Source organism: Dreissena polymorpha, chromosome 12 (genome assembly GCF_020536995.1).
Source record: "Dreissena polymorpha isolate Duluth1 chromosome 12, UMN_Dpol_1.0, whole genome shotgun sequence".
NCBI lineage: Eukaryota > Metazoa > Mollusca > Bivalvia > Myida > Dreissenidae > Dreissena > Dreissena polymorpha.
In genome coordinates, this window is record NC_068366.1 from 39,531,789 (window position 1) to 39,550,337 (window position 18,549).

Genomic DNA, 18,549 nt, shown 5'->3' on the forward strand with positions numbered 1-18,549 from the left:
TATTTTGTAAATAAAATGGTCCACATATGTGTACGGAATCTGGTAACATCTACCATCTTGAATGGCTTGCGTCGTACCTATACGAGTATTCCAAAACGACGAATGTGCATCATTTTGTGGCAGGAAGTCTCTTTTTGTATACAGTAACCTTAAGGGTCTGATATAAGTGATAACAACAAAACAAAAAGGAGTATTATTTGTAACCCCTACACGTTCACTCCATCCGATTGGTTTGAAGGTTTATTACATATAAATATCTGTTCTTTCCGATTAAAATCGTTCAATGCTACATACTTAAGTAAAATGTATTTATGGTCTGTTTTCCGACCCACCTTTACAGCAGATGCGCCCGCATGATGAGGTAACTCTTACAGCTTTAAACACCATATTAACGAACACGACAAATTCGACCATAATTTGTGCGAATATTACAGTGAAAGGGAAGTGGTTCATTGAAGGTTTTCAATAGTTTATAATGTTATTACATTTTCAATAACTTCAATAAAACAATCGATACGTCTTTTCTTCACATTGGTGAAATCATGGCAATATCGTTTGTACCATGCTAGCTCGTACCAAGTTTGTATATAATTATTTAGGAGCAAGATAATTTACTGATTGCTTTTACATTTAAATATAATCAATATTCATTTTGGATTTATATTTAAAACATTGTAATATGTAATATGACACCAGTGGTATTTATCGGCACAAAAGATGTCGCACTCAAAGGTTGCTTTGTTTCTTCTGTCAACTTCTCCACTTAGTCTTATTTTTAAGACGTGCACAGAATTAAGAGATACTTTTTATATGGACTAAATTCTTTGGAACGTCTTATCGGCCAAGGACCAATTACGTGGTGGAAACCAGAAAGTTTAAATGTTCATCAATTTGCGTAAAATTGCAAAATAACATTACCAACTCATAAGTTTTAGTTGAGAAGTCCATTTTTACCTCAAATATCGTCGAATTGAAGTTAAAAGGCATAAGTTGTTTCAGTTAAACTTCTGCTAAAATCGCAATACAATCACTGACATCTCACCATGTTATGAAACATTTAAATATCAACCAATCAGAAGAAGGCATTACGGTGTAATAGGCTGCGTTATCGATTAAAATCTACCTGTGGTACACAGCGGACGAATGCAAATACCATATAAAAAGTAGCTTAATATTTGAGAGCGTTAACAAGTTGGACTACTTCTCCAGTAAACAGGAAGTTGTAATACCATAAGTCATTATGTGAGACATACACCTGCATCTAATGAACATTGTTTACCTTAAGATTGTTAGCAATTTGTTATTGTATCAGTCACATGAATTGGAAGTTAAATAATCTTACTTAAATACTATAAGGGCGCAGCAATCATTTATTACGCACCGGAATCCGATGTCACCCATTCGGTTGTTCATGAAAGACTAGTTTTCAGTATGGATGCCAAGCTTGCTATTTTGCTTTCGTTGTTCGCGTGTGTGCTCAACAGCATCGGCCAGGCGATCCCTTACTGGCTTGTTGCCTCAATATCTGAAGCCGGACTGTCCGCCAGCGTCAATATGGGTCTATGGTCAGTGTGCGTCCATTCGGACATTCCGGGTGCGAATATTGACAAGTGTCTCGCCCAGTGGGATAACCGCGACCATTCTGTCCGTGAGTATCTTGATATTAAATTTAATTGACCATTAAGGCATATGCACACATTGTGCGTCCATTTGAGAGATGTCAAATTTTATTAATATTACTACCCGACAGCACACGGACGTATCCGTGAGTATATTTGTAGTTGTGTTTTTGTTCTGTTAGTTTGTAAATCGAGTGAACCGGCAAACTAATACTTATCGAAACCAAAAGATTTACCCTTTTTCGGGAGAACAAGCAGTTGTTGTATACGAAGATTTAGAACGCTGCCAGAGTGAGGATAGGGACTGTGTTACCTCCACACCCACCGATTACAAGGCGGTCACATGTGACCATAGTCGTGACGCGAAGGCGACGCTTGTTCCGTTGAAATTAAATGTGCTACACTTTGTGCATAGCATAAATTTGAACTTATTTATGTATTGTACTACTCAGACAACATATGAGTACGCGCTGCTTTGTGTTTCGTTAATAAATGAGCATACAGTCAATCTTGTGCTTGAGACCACTTGAATTAAACGACTTTTGTCTTATGCGACCACTTTGAATACCCCCGAGCGTTTTTACTATATTTTCATATTGTATTTAGCGACTTTTGTCTTACGCGACCAGCGACCGCTGATTTTAGTGTATGTTGATGTCCAAATCGTCAATTAAGCGACCACTTTGAGATAAAAGTGGTAAATCTGTTGACCGTTCAGGGACAAATCAGTGTTAATTGTTTATCTAAGATATACAATTACACCTTTGTTTTGTTTTCACACCAGCCATTTTCCTTTGTCTCGATGACTGGTTCTGACCGGGTGGCAATCGTTTCCCTCCAAAGACGTTTCCAGATTTTTCTCCCCTAGATGTTTCACTCCTATTTTGGGAGTGAACTGTCTACATAATAATGATAATATGAAAATGTATATTAGCACTAGTTATTTGTAATAATGGGATATGTGAAAAAAAACTATTGACTAGTATCAAAAGTGAGTGCACTTTATGTGTGTTAATAATTATTGATTTACAAAAATTGATGTAAGTTGAGTCCTGAGTGATTAAAATATTAAAGCACTAAGCTTTGAAGTTCTTTGATGGTTGTTTTTAGGAAAGCCTCTAACAAATTTTACCAATTAAATAGATCTAATTACAATTGTTTTTATAAGTGCCTGATATAAATTTTTCTTTAAATAATTGAGATCATTGAAAAATTGAGTAAAAGCACAGCTTTGATGTTCTTTGGTGGTCATTTTAAGTGGAATAGTATGTTACAAATTAAACAATTATAGCAATTTAATTTAATTAACTATTGTATTAATAAATTGGGTAAAAGCACACCTTTGATGTTTTTTGATGATCAGTTTAATTGTAATAGTATGTTACAAATTACAATTATAATTATTGTTTCAATGAATTCATTTTGCTGAAAACAAAGTGCTAAAGTAAAAGTTCTGTTAAAATCGGTGAGACTTTCGGTATACTTAATTATATTTTAAAGCAAAGTATAAAATTGTCATGAAGTAGTTTTTAAATTATATTGTCTGTCTGAATTGTTATGAAGTATCGGTCCAATAATTCTTATCTTTATTGGTCTATGATATAATTGTAAAACAAATATAACTTTACATAGTAATTGAAAGTATATCAGTTGCAAATGACTTTGCAGTTTTAAATTCCAATTTAAAAAGAAACATAAGCAAACAAAAGGCAGTCATAAGTGAACAAACATATTGTTATTTAATATGGTCTTCACACAAAGCTATTTGTGCTTCTTTTATCATGTCAGTTACAAGCAAAAAAAACGACCTTGGGTAGAGCTGATAGCCTTGAATACATTAAACATGATATCTCTCCCCCAGCGAATTCCATTCAGCTAAAAAGTCATGCAAGCTCAAAGGAAGATATATAATGCCTATTGTTACTAAAATGACTTTTACTGTTCAGTTACAAATAATTGGGTTTTGGTTTAAGCTTAACTGATTTATAATATTAAGGGGCGCAACGATACAGCAAAACACATATTACAATATATTGTCATACTAATAACGGGTATTGCAATTTGTATTTATAATTATATAATTAATACTGTATGAAAAAGTTGAAAGGTTTGATTTTTCCGTTTATCCGGTATTTCCCTGGATCATAATTTTGCAGGGGTTTCTGAGATTCGTGAAAAATCCTAAAAATGGGGATGATAATAATAACAAGTCAATCATTAAAGATTTCATAAACAAAATAATCATTTTGATAATAAATCAATATTATACTTCAACCAAACAATTATATAAAAAAAAATGGGGGCGGGGGAACGTCAGCACTTAAACTAAAATGGGGGGAAACGTCTGGGGAGGAAACGTCTTGGGGGGGGGGGGGGGAACGTCCGATGGTGTTAATGCAGACTGCGTATCAATGTTTTGTGTTGAATAATACAGTGAGGTATTGGCGCACAGTCTACGGTTTAAATAGTTTACAATCTGGAATGTTAAGTGACAAACTTTATCGCCGATTTTATTGCAGAAACAATGCGCCTATGCGACAAACATTTTCACAGTGTTCTCGAGAGGTGTGAACAATAAACTATTAATTTGTTACATGTGGTGAAATCTGTTCATTAAAAATTGTAATTGTAATTATGCTAATTAGTTTGTGTTTGCAAAATTTCCAATCAGGCCTGTTAATTTAGTTTTCAATCGACGTGTTTTATTTATTTTCCTATGTACCATAATCGAGTCAGATCTCCATAAGCTTACATGCAGAATTTAAAATGTCAAAACGAAAAGTGATTGAATGAGAACATTCGGGTATTGGAATGGCTAAGAGTAAAAGTGCACGTAAAATCGCAAATGAGTTTGGAGTCGGAAAAAAACCAAATTCTATGTGCAAACATTTACGTGTTTTAATAAATTTAAGAATAAGAGAAATCAAATAAAACACATTTTAAGTAAAATATTGTTTTATTCTTTTTATTTATATTGAGGTCCATTTGATTACCAAAATTGAGATCATTGTGTCAAAAGGGGATAATCCTACATCTGGATTTAAAAACGAAGGTCCGCATTCTTCCCAAATGGCCTTTTTTTATTTAAAGACCAATTTTGGTTACTCCCTTTAGTGGTCTCTTAATACAAGATTGACTGTACATAGATATCATTTGTGTATAAGTTATTTATTATTGCTATGTATTGTAACCATCATTAATCATTTAATTATTAAATAAATAAAATATTTATGTTACATAGTGGATTCAATAATTTCGATCATTTTGAAAATGATTTGCAATTAGTGGGTACGAATTATATTATCACATCTTAGTTAAGAACGCAACATTCTTTAGTTTAAATTTCCATTTCAAATAGTTTTTATTAAAAAATAAAAATTAAAAAAAAGGATTTTTAGTTTATATTTGTTCTTAAACTGTCGTTTTTTTAATTTATACACGAATTTGCATTTAACAGAAAATATATATTAAATATGTGCTCGACTTGACTGATGCAGTTGATTTTATCCAATTAAGCTTTATAATAATGCAATGAGTGCAAACTTCAAAAAACAAACCAAATATTCATAGTGACATAAAACAAATGTAATAAGAGTAACTCAGGATGTCTTCCGAATTTCAGCCATATACATTATAGAGGCGGGGTGCATTGAGATCGGGGCCTCAATCCTGATGTTCAGCTCAACAATATATGGAGTCGTACGGACTGTCATACACACCCCAACAGTCGTTTACACCACGAGAGAATCAGGAGTCATATGTATCTTAGCAGGTATTACCTTCCGGATCGTGGTTGTTAGCATTATTTTATTCATATCACGGCATACATTTTATCTTTGGCCACTATTCTCTCCGCAAGCTAAGCTCACTTTCCGCATGCTTTCGTTTTGAACGGGCTTAAAACAATCTTATGGGCATCGTATAACGTCAAACTGCTTCTAACCCATGGTAACAATTTAAAGGGTGTGCACTAATTGTCAACCGATTGACGAGCATCTGTCCGTGTGGGACACACATTAAATCGATGGACTTCTGACACAGACTGCAAAATGTAAAACACAACTTATCGAACAGAGCAGAATAAGTCGAAGCAGTCAATCACCATATGTTAAACTAACGGTACAAAGTGATTGCAGAATTGTCAATGTAATAACTAAAGCTTTGTCAAAGACGTGACGTATACCCCCACATGCTGCATTGACATAGAATATTTTTTATGCTGTCTTCACAAAACAGGAGAAGCTAATTTATGGCGATTGTTAAGAATTATTATGCGATTATCATTTATGGCCATTTTGACCTTTGAACTCTTGAATTCTTTCGTATGACACGCCGTCCAATGACTGTAAACAAAATTAATGTACAATGTCATTTTTAAATCTCACAATGAATTAAATCTCACAATGAACGACAAAGGTATGGCCCGGACAAGCTGATTTATGGCAATTTTTGACCTCTGAACTCAAAGTGTGACCTTGACCTTGGAGATATCGACGTAATTCTTTCGCGTCACACACCGTTCAATGATTGTTAACAAATTTGCCAAATGATTTTCAAATCCCACAATGAACGACATAGTTATGGCCCGGACAAGCATTTGACCTTTGAACGTAGGATGTGACCTTGACATTGAACATATCGACGTAATTCTTTCGCGCTTCACACCGTCCAATGATGGTGAACAAATGTACCAAATGATTGAAAATCTAACGATAAATGACATAGTTATGGTCCGGACAAACTTTCGGTATAAAACGCACTAAGTGACCCCGTGACCTAGTTTTTGACCGACAGACCGACCAACAAAGTGACTCCTTTATAGCCCCCATTACCAATGGTAATGGGTGTATAATTATTTTGAAATCTCTAAATGAACAACAGAGTTATGGCCCGGACAAGCTCATTTATGGCCATTTTTGACCTTTGACCTCAAAGTGTTACCTTGACCTTTGATATATCAGTGTCATTCTTTCGCGCGACACACTGTCCAATGATGGCGAACAAATGTGCCAAATGATTTTGAAATCACACATTGAACGATAGAGTAATGGCCTTGACAAGCTCATTTATGGCCATGCATGACCTTGACCTCAAAGTGTGACCTTGACCTTGGAGATATCGACATAATTCTTTCGCGCTACACACCGTCTTATGATGGTGAACAAATGTATTTTTAAATCTCACAATGAACAACATAGTTATGGCCTGGACAAGCTCATTAAGGCCATTTTTGACCTTTGACCTCAAAGTGTGACCTTGGCCTTTGAGATATCGATGTCATTCTTTTGCGGGACACACCATCCAATGAGTTTATCCACTATATGCAGAATGCACCATTTGTATATTTGTATGAATGCATGTATGTAAGAAAATGCAATAACATATTATTAAAGTTAAAAAGTCCAATGATGGCGAACAAATGTGCCAAATTATTTTGAAAACTCTAAATGAACAACAGAGTTATGGCCCGGACAAGCTCATTTATGGCCACTTTTGACCTTTGACCTCAAAGTGTGACCTTGACCTTTGAGATATCAGTGTCGTTATTTTGCGCCACACACTGTCCAATAATGGCGAACAAATGTGCCAAATGATTTTGAAATCTCACATTGAACGACAGAGTAATGGCCCGGACAAGCTCATTTATGGCCATTTTTGACCTTTGACCTCAAAGTGTGACCTTGACTTTGGAGATATCGACATAATTCTTTCGCGCGACACACCGTCTAATGATGGTGAACAAATGTGCCAAATGCTTTTGAAATCTCACGTTTAATGACATAGATACGGCCCGGACAAGCTCATTTATGGCCATTTTTGACCTTTGACCTCAAAGTGTGACCTTGACCTTGGAGATATCGACGTACTTCTTTCGCGCGACACACCGTCCAATGATGGCAAACAAATGTGCCAAATGATTTTGAAATCTCTCAATGAACAAGAGAGTTATGGCCCGGACAAGCTCATTATTGGCCATTTTTGACCTTTGACCTCAAAGTGTGACCTTGACCTTCGAGATATCGACGTACTTCTTTCGCGCGACACACCGTCCAATGATGGCAAACAAATGTGCCAAATGATTTTGAAATCTCTCAATGAACAAGGGAGTTATGGCCCGGACAAGCCCATTTATGGCCATGTTTGACCTTTGACATCAAAGTGTGACCTTGACTTTGGAGATATCGACATAATTCTTTCGCGCAACACACTGTCTAATGATGGAGAAAAAATGTGCCAAATGATTTAGAAATCTCACAATGAACGACATAGTTATTGCCCGGATGAGCTCATTTATGGCCATTTTTGAGCTTTGACCTCAAAGTGTGACCTTGACCTTGGAGATATTCACGTAATTCTTTCGCGCAACACACCGTCCAATGATGGTGAAGAAATGTGCCAAATGATTTTGAAATCCCTCAATGAACGACATAGTCATGGCCCGGACAAGCTTATTTTCGGGATAGACAGACTGACAGACCGACAGACCGACCGACAAAGTGACTCCTAAATAGCCCCCATTACCCGTAATGGGGATATAAAAAGCCAAATTTGACATTAACATCTTATCGTTTTGCAAATCATTTAAACCGCATAGCCGCTTTCATGCTCAACGAATCTTGAATTTCGCAAAAATGACTTCCTTTAAAAACAGTATGTTTCTCCATATATGATATTCCACCATGGGTAGCATGAGGTCCATTACATATGTGAGCGTGTTAAGTGAACATGAATAAGGAAGAGAAATTAAATAACCATTATTTAAATAAGCAGACTTCCTGTTAAAATAGCTATATTTCTCCATAACTTAATTTCAGCCATGTGAAGCATGACGTCCATAATATATATATATGCGTGTTTAGTGAACACGAATAAGGAAGACAAAATAAAGGAAAATAATTTGAATAAGCGGTTTTAATTTTAAGAAATCCTATACCGAAACGTTAGTAAACCATCAGAATGAACAAACGGTCACACTTAAAGTGAGATTGAACGATTTTGTCAATGTTTATGAATTTATATAAAAGGTTTAAAAACTTATTATACATATATTTCAATATAAATTAAAATAAAAGAAAGAACATGTGTCGAAAAATGTAAAATAAGCCAGACATTTAATTCTGAAATCGAAAATGTATGTACAGTCGAATTTGCCAGCATGCATATCATGTATATCATGCGTGTACGATGTGAATCTAAATTTAGTTTAAGTGCAGATTCGTTCATACGACACAAAGACACCATTTTGTTTCCTAACAATACGTATTCATACGACACGCAAACACTAACTCCGATCCTAATAAAAGGACGAATGCTTCGGTTATTGTAGGAAAATATGTACCAAATATCGTCGTCACAATCGGCTCGGGGCGCTAATTTGTCTTTGCTGCATTTTATGAAATTTGTCTTCAATGTGTAATTTGTCTTGCTTATTTTGTGTTATTTTAACATATTTTGATCAGTATATTACAAATTAACACATATATAAATCGGTTAATCACACTTTAAGTAATATCAGTTTTGGTGTTGTCTAATTTATCATAGTTTATACCATCCCCTATGATTGCTGCTATTAGTGATTATGATGACGGTGATGATTATTATGGTAATGACGATGACGACGATGAAGACGACGACGACGAAGACGACGTCGTCGACAACGACGACGACGACGACGATGACAATGACGATGGTGATGGTGATGAGGACGATGATGGTGATGATGATGATGATGATGATGATGATGATGGTGATGGTGATGATGATGATGATGATGTTGATGATGATGATGATGATGATGATGAATATGATGCTGCTGATGCTGATGATGATGATGATGATGATGATGATGATGATGATGATGGTGATGGTGATGGTGATGATAATTTTGATGATTATGGTAATGACGTTGACGATGATGATCATGCTTATGATGATGATGATGATCATGATGATGATTATGATAATCATAATTATCACCATGATCATGATGGTGAAGATGCTTTTGTTTCAGGTATTATGGCTCTAGCGGGGTGCATAGTGTTCGCATCCGAGACCATTGCGGGCTATTACTATCACGTGGGGTTCGCGTTGTGTATCGTGGCCGGATTGATAAGCATAATCAGCGGGATACTTTACTTGTTAGCTAGAAAGGACACGCAGGACATGCAGGACATTCAATTCACGCGGTTCGCTTGAAAACTTGTGAAACTAGTGAATTTGCGCTATTTATACTTTACTATATATTCATATAGTTTTGTTCATCCAGAAAAATACTATTTAACTACAATTTTTAGTTGATCGATGTATAAGAATGTATAATGTCATTGTTAACATGCGTTTTGGAGAGCCGTTGTATATTCTATTTTGTTACATAAATTTCTCTTTCAATTTTTTGGTCAAGCATTAAGGTTTCTTTTTTTTAGTTGACACATCTATTTTGAAGTTAGTTGTCGCTCCATGTATATTTGCTACACTTAAATGAAAATGGAAACTTATGATGAGTTACGGGCTGGATTTTAAAAGTGGCTATATCCGGGTGAAGGATTAACGGTTTTTCAGGGGTTTTCACACGGGCTGAACAGAATAAAAACACACCGTTAAGAACTTAATAAGTATTGAAATACATTTAAAAAAATCTTTTGTGCATAAAAGACAGTTTTTCTTCCAGTGTGTGCCGATATCTTAAGATTAAAGAATAAATGCTTAAATACGTCTGAAATCGGTGCCAAACGTTCACGTTGCGTGAAGCATAACCGCGTACATGAATGCTGTACACAGGCCAAGAACACAAGGCTTATTAAATAACGTTATTCTGATGTATTTCATATCGCCATAAGCAGCATAAAAACTGTCTTTATGAAGTTGAAATTCTTACCGGTGTGTTAAAATCCATACAGGTTTAATTGTGAACCCCACAACGTCACGTGATTCTGCACCCTGTATATGCTGATCGAGTTAAAAATCGATAAATAAAACGCTTATTAACATAAATCGTAACATTATTATCTTACATTTAAATAAGAAATCGACTTTGCATGAACGGTCTTAATAATATTTCTCAGATACCAAAAAGTCCTTGCCTTTCCATTAAAGAGCCATTGCTACATACTACTTAATGATTTTTCATTGACCTCATCGCGATGAATTATGTTTTCTTGAGATTTCACACAAGGTGTTTCGCCCGACCATATGTACTGTAGCAGCTTTAATAACTAGAGTTTCTTCAAGAGGAATGCCTTATTTCATGTCTTAACCTGCACTAATAGACAAACATATTATTATTACAGGCGATTTAAAGTGATATAAGTCGCATCTAGCATTATATAGGTGTCTATCGCAACCGTTGTTAATTTTTGGTGTTTTCACTTCACATACACTTATATTTGTTAATGCAGCATCAACATACTAAAACAATATCCCGGAAAGAGAAAAATGATAATGCATTTGAATATCAACCGTACTTTCGTTTTGACGTATGTTTTGGTTAGTTCAAAATCTAGTGCACACCGCGAAAACTTATGACAATTCTGAAATTGTGAATAAATTTACCTTCGTGTCTCTCTTAACCACATCTTTGGCCATACTTCTTCAAAGATATGTTATAAATGAGGTGTCAGTGAATTGACTTAAAGACTCAAATCGTTTCGCTTTCGTAAATACGCGGCAGTTCCGCTCGGCTAGTTAAGCTTACAGGACTGGGTTAGTCACGTAAACTATCGAATATAATATATATGTTTATAAACAACTGGTAGCAAGATGAGTTTCAGATAACATTCAGTTACCACATTTTAACTAACTCTTTTGACCTGTTTATTCTCTTCAGCTAAATTCAACAGTGAAAAATGCGTCTAATATCACTCTAAACTTCCACCTGACATTTAAAACGTCTCATATTCATCCTCAATTAAAAAGCACATTGTAGATAGAATTACCTTAAACGCGTATTAAAAATGTCTTTATTTCAAAGATTGTAGAAAGGGTAGTCAGTAGTCGTCTACAAGATAATTTGACACAGAAAAATCTTCACGAAAAACATGTATAGTAGCTCGGAGAATTAGCATAAAAATCTTGCAAATCTGTAAGCAAGCATGAAATTTTGCATGAACACTCAGTTTGATATGCACTTTTGATAGAAATCGTTAGCCATTCAAAAATTCAAAATGGCGGTCATTTTCTAGATGGCCGCCATTTCCGATTCAGAGAATCTTTAATTCTCATGTTTGTATTTTATGTATTATTTTATGAATACAACATGTTTGTTGATTGTGTTTGCACCATGATACCGAAATAAATCTATCTATCTATACAGCCATGTTGGGTATATCTTAAGCAGCTGTGCGTACAAATTGTGCAAATCCTCAATTTAGCATGACATTTGGTATAAACACTAAGTTTGATACACACTTTTGATAAACTCCTTAAGTAAGTCAAACATTCAAAATGGCGTCCAGTTACAAGATGGCCGCCATTTCTGGTCTCAATTTATGTGTACAAGTTGGGCAGCTTACATAATTATGCAAAATAATCTAGAACATCAGTAATGAAACATGCAATTCGGTATGAACACTCAGTTTGATGAGCGTTTTTAATAACAACCTTTGAGCCACCCGAAGATAGAAGATGGTGTCGATTTTTTTTCAATATGGCAGCCGTTTCCGGTCTCAGTATTGATATCCAAGTTGAGTTTATCTTAAAATAGTAGTATTTGGTTATTTTTGACATGATTATTAGTGTATGAGACAATCAACGCTTGTAGAGCTTAGAGTTATATATATATATATATATATATATATATATATATATATATATATATATATATATATATATATATATATATATATATATATATATATATATATAATTATCTCCCTTTAAAGCTTATTACTTCCCTTGGATTTGTATTTTCGACCTTAGACCTTGAAGGATGACCTTGACCTTTTACCACGATGTGTTTGTCAGAAACACAATGCCCACTACTGCGCCGCTTTGATTTATTTTTAAAAAATATATAATTTGGCAGGTCAGATAATTATCTCCATTAAAGCTTATTACTTCCCTTGGATTTGTATTTTCGACCCTTGACCTTGAAGGATTATCTTGACCTTGAAATTTTACCACTCAAAATGTGCAGCTCCATGAGATACACATGCATGCAAAATATCAAGTTGCTATCTTCAATATTGCAAAAGTTTTGGCCAATGTTAAAGTTTTTTTTCGGACGGTCGGACAGACGGACGTACTGACTGACGGACAGTTCAACTGCTATATGCCACCCTACCGGGGCCATAAAAATTTGCAGTAGAAGCGGCTGTTTTTGTAATGTTAAAAAAAATCAAAAAGCTTTCAGCAATTTTTATTGAAAGTTTTACTCCATTTTTTATAGAACAGTTTTGTTAAGTTGTTATTTTATTGTATTTAATATTGTTCAAAATTGTGAACGTCATTATAATAAAAATAAACTCTATACAGTGTAGAAGGTATTTTCTATTGTTTGGTTAAAGAAGAATAAGGTCCGGGAAAACCTTGTAAGGTCCGGTGAATTTTAAAAAGTTTTCGGACCTCATGTCCCGTAAGATTATTTTGTCTTTCGCATGGGTTGAAAAGAGTGAGCTGTATTTAAGAAAACTGATAATTGTGGAATGGCAGTGCCTCCAGCGGTTGCGGACCTTTTGTTGTTTTGGTTGTATTTCATTGGCACCATCGTATCCTACCTTGTAATACTTGTGATTATACCGAATGAAAACTACACGTTATGGAACGCTAAGATAAATCATACGCCATATGCAAGGTCAGACAGCAGGTACACAATGTAACACTTGCATAATGGAACACTTTTCTAAACACGGTACGCCTAAGCGTAAGACCCCAGTCACATCGGGGCGTCGTTTGCGCTGCGCCTGAAAATCGTAAATAAAGTATACTGAACATCGCGGTGCGCGCTGAACGAACGCTGTAGAGTAAAGCCATAGGCTTGACTCCGTTTGGGGCTGGTCACGTGTTTGTGTCATCAAATAGTAACTGTGTGTTCATTTAAATATGACATTGGAAGTATTGTCGACAATTATTAATGCCTTCCAATAGTGTATTACTGTATGTTAAATGCTGCACACAATTGTAAATGAGGAAATTATACATAACGCGCGTCGTTTGTTCTAAATTTCATTATATTCATGGACACCTCATAATACAAAAGTAATTCGACGATGCATTTTTAAAGGAAACATACGTTACATATGCGCCGCGCTCTGAGAAAACTGGTCTTACTACAATAAGTGCATGTTCGTAAATTGTGCCAGATTAGCCAGTGCAATACACACAGACTAATCTGGGACGACACTTTACGCCTAGACTGGGTTTTTGTTAAGAAGAGACTTCCTTTTATATTACAAATTCCATATAGCGGAAAGCGTCATTCGTGATTAGCCTTGGGACGCTTTACGCACATGCATTAAGCTCCATATTTCCAAGACCGCGCCTCATGAATGATAATACATTGGTAGAGCTTTAACTAAATATTGTTTATACACTTAACATTGTTGCTATCACTCAATAGCTAAATCCATTACAAAACACCCAGATATTTATTGTGTATGCAACGAGGATGACTATGAATATCCTACTGCACTAGGACTTTGAATAATAACTTGTTGAATATAACTAACTTATTTTAGTAGTCGTATCTCTCGTATAAGAAGGAGTGTGTGGCAGGGCTAATGATGAACGTTTAGGTTTTTAAATACTTGTAATTTTAAACGTTTTTAGTTTCTAGTTTATGGTAGATACACACAGTATCTCCGATGAAATGTTATGTCTGTGCGTTCTTCTAGAGGAGCGGTGATATTAAAGGGGCCTTTTCACGTTTAGGTAAATTGACAAAATTGAAAAAAGTTGTTTCAGATTCGCAAATTTTCGTTTTAATTATGATATTTGAGAGGAAACAGTAAAACTGAACATGAAGCATGCTCTTAAATAGCCATTATATGCATCTTTTGACAATTTAAAAACCCGAAAATTATAAAGCGTTGCAACGCGAAACGAATTAATAATTTGGAGAGTTCTGTTGTTGTCGTCATATTTTGTGAAACTACGAAGATTGGTTATATGAAGTATAAAATACACCGTTTATTGCATCCGGAAGGATGGCCGAGTGGTCTACTCGGAAGACTTTTTACTCCAGGACTCCAGGGGTCAGTGGTTCGAGCCCTGCTGGGGGTTACCTTTTTTTCTTTTTTAAATTTTATTCTTGATTTTTTACTGGAGCCTTAAATATCCAATGTTAACATTTATCAATATAAAGCATTTAATGACAAACTCCAAAACATGCCAAAACCTGTGAAAAGGCCCCTTTAAAAGGACTTGTTCACAGTTTGGCAAAATGACTATTAGAAACTAAAATAGATTCAAAATGCACGCAAGCAAAATAACTCTCCTGACATAACTCGTGCTACATATGCGTGTTAGTGTAAAATGATCGATCGGAATCGGAATAGAATAAACGTGTATAACCTAGATAGCTTTAAATCTAGCGTCCATAGAATAAAGCCTTCGAGGTGTAGAGGTAGCGTGTAACTTTTGCTTCATGGAGCTCCATTTCGAAGCCCAGGACAGGAACATTTTCTTCTGATCCTAAATCATCCAAATAGTACAAGTTTGTAGATAAATCAATTTAATAGTATTAAAACAACACACAATTCTGGGAACATCACTTTGAACACGGAGAAAAGAAACTCTGATAGAAGTGACATAAAATCACAATACATTGAATATAATTTATTATAAAATTAAACATGTTCAAATAGTGCAACTTCCAGTACTTGTTACCGAATATTGTATGTGTGTTTTCATTGTGTTAATTTGATGCAAAAAGGACTAAATAAGAAGCTATTTAAGTGGTAATTTTTCTTGCATCGGCAAGTCTGTGTTAAATCGATCACCGACCATAATTTACCAAACAGGTTTAACGAAGATTGCAAAGCAGTTTAACATAAAATTAACCCATGCACAATAAACACGAATTTTATGCCATCGAGCGTATAATATTTTTAGACAATTGGAAACACACATGTAGCTTTAACTGTTGAAACACAATTCTTATAGTTCATATCCTCTACGTTGTAATGCGAGTAAGGAAGTATTTGACTATTACGGGTAAGCGTGGTAAAGATAAATTGTGGCCTTTCCCTACAAAACTTAATACCAAAACTTGTTTTCATACTTTCGGTTTGAAAAGTAATATCGGAAAAAGATCGAAGACGTACACTAGTGGTGACAAAAAATGTACCTACATGCAGGTACCCGACTTTTAGCCAATCAGATTACTCTATATTGACTTCCTCTATGTAAACATGTTATTGGACACCCGCATATTTCAGCCCGTAGATCTTCATCCAGTTAAAGGTATTCGAGTAGCTCTCAATGTACCACTAGATACCGGTGGTACACGCATCGCCGATATTCAGTGAATGGGAACGTTATTTTTCTTTTTTTTCATGTTAAATTGTTAACCGAAACCTTTTATAGACAGTTTATTTCACTTAATTAATTGTGTAACTGTGCGTTCCACTACTAAAAGAATAAATGAGAATACATAGTTTTGTTCTGTGGTAAGTTCTTACTTTTGTTTTCAATATGTATCATAGTGCTCAGTTTTGAACAAAATACTTATTTAGTCTTTTATGAGTGATTATAGGTTTTAAATATATTCCAATAATTATTTTGTAATTTAAATAACTCAGTCAATTAATTCGTTATTATTTATACGACAAAAATAATGCCAATTAATTATCCTGACTTTTAATGTTTATAGCAATATATTATAATCATATTATGACCAAACATCTAAGAGCCTTCAAATAAGTTGCTGTAAAACGTCCTACGTTGACCTTGATCAAGCAATGGTTCAATTAAACCAGCTGGTTTTAAAAACATGAAACAATTCCTTTTACTTTTAAAGGGGCCTTTCCACTTTATGAAATATAGACCAAATTACAAAAAAATGTTTCAGATTCGCATTTGTTCGTTGTAGTTATGATATTTGTGAGGAAATAGTAATACTGAACATTTACCATGCTTTAAAATATTAAATATATGCATCTTTTGACGATTTAAAAACCTGATCATTTTAAAGCGCTGAAACGCGAAACGATTGAATAATGTGGTGAGTTCTGTTGCTGTCGTTATATTTTGCGATACAACGAGGATTGCTTATATTAAGCATGAAATACATTTCTCATTATATAAGCACGGATGGCCGAGTGGTCAAAGCGATAGACTTTTACTCCAGGGGTCAGTGGTTCGAGCAAGGTTGAGTGATACTATTTTTCTTTCTTTAATTGTATTCTTGGTTGTTTTTTTTACTGGAGCTTTTAAGATCCAAGGGGTACCGCTATTAATATATTTGCATTTAATGACAAACTTCAATATATGCCAAAATCTGTGAAAAAGTCCCTTTAAAAGCAATCAAGGCCTTTTTTGTTCCTCTTTAAGAATATAATTATTCGAAATTTAATACGTATCTTATTCAGCTTATGTCGAAAAGTTCCGATATTTTGAATAAAAAGACAACGTAACCTGATATGACATGCTCAATGGCACTATTAAGATGGATTGTTTGAATTCGAACATTTATTTTGTGTGTGAATCGATTTTATATTCTTCAATCTTGTGTATTATTATTATTCATGGCCTTTTCCTTTTATTGGCGTCGCACTGAAGTGCGGCGACTCGTATGTAATACGTTTTTTTCGCGTATGGGAGGAGAAGTTATTTTACGGATCAATATATATATTTTTGTTGTCAGAATATCTTGCATAGTGGTGATTTTTGTGTGTAAATTAGTGTAAATACGTATTGCATTTGTGCCTATTACATTTACTACAACATTTATTGCCAATAATGCAAAGCTAATTATTTTAATTAATAACTGATCACAGGGTGAAACTTTCTGGTTTTGTATAAAAACTAAACTTTTTTGTTCCACTATCCTAGCAACCACTTAGTTACTAATAAAGGCGCTAAAGAGCGCGAAGCACGACACGTGTTATTAATTGTAATAATGAGTCTTGATAAAGGAAGCAGCCGCTTATCAATGAGGAGCACCATCACATCACCCCAGTCTCATTATTCTCAAGACCTACAGGTGTTTTTAAGAACCACATATAGAAGGCCGCAGGCCTGACCCGTATCTTGCCAGTGGTATGGACCCTTTGGTATGGACCTTTAACCCCGCTCACTATCCAGCGTTTAAACTTCCGGGTTTATATTTAAACCGACTGTTAATAGCTTATTAATATCTTAGTAAGAAGGTGATTTTTCAAGCGGTTCCGTAGTGTAGTGATTACTCGCTCGCTTCACATGTGAGAGGCCCAAAGTTCGAGCCCCAGTAGAATCAAATTATTTTATTTGTGTTCTATGTTAACTTTTTGTTTTGATGTAGACATTTTAGTTTAAATAAATATGTTGTTTTAGTGTGACCATTTTTTTTGTTTTTATTATGCCCATGAAATATATGTGTGAGAGGGTGGGGGTGGGTGGGGGGGGGTTCGTAAACACATTAAAACTTTTACAGTGTTTTCATATCAATGAGTACTCAACCCCTGTCGTAAATGAGCAAAGTAAGAATAGGTTCAGAATCATCTCCCCTTGAATTTGAGAAAAATATGAAATTACGCTTACAAGATGAAGCAGATTTTTTAAAACCTACACAGTTCTGTTCCATTAATGAAAACTGCACACGGATGCCAGTAAAAAAAAGAAACCAATGTAAATAAAATGAACTATGAAATATTTTGGAGTTACAACACAAAATCATAGATAATGGTTATTTGGGGGTTATAATACAACATCATGGACAATGGTTATTTGGGGGTTATAACACAAATCATAGATAATGGTTATACCAGTATCTTTTTCTATTTTCTTTAAAATAATC

At 34.8% G+C, this 18,549-nt stretch overlaps 2 protein-coding genes across 2 annotated transcripts in view; both read left to right on the top strand.

Moving 5' to 3' along the window:
* LOC127853818 (uncharacterized) overlaps positions 1-11,907 on the top strand; it is a 289,097-nt gene extending 277,190 nt beyond the window's left edge. The window contains exon 4 of the transcript XR_008036761.1: positions 11,230-11,907. The gene's annotated coding sequence lies outside the window, so the exon portion shown is untranslated. The remainder of the gene's footprint in view (positions 1-11,229) is intronic.
* Positions 1,180-11,237, top strand: LOC127853817 (uncharacterized). Its single transcript, XM_052388608.1, has 3 exons — positions 1,180-1,648; positions 5,242-5,391; positions 9,631-11,237. Exons 1-3 carry the CDS (start codon positions 1,432-1,434, stop codon positions 9,813-9,815), a joined length of 552 nt encoding a protein of 183 aa, XP_052244568.1. The 5' UTR covers positions 1,180-1,431; the 3' UTR covers positions 9,816-11,237.
* Positions 11,908-18,549: the final 6,642 nt, after the last annotated feature.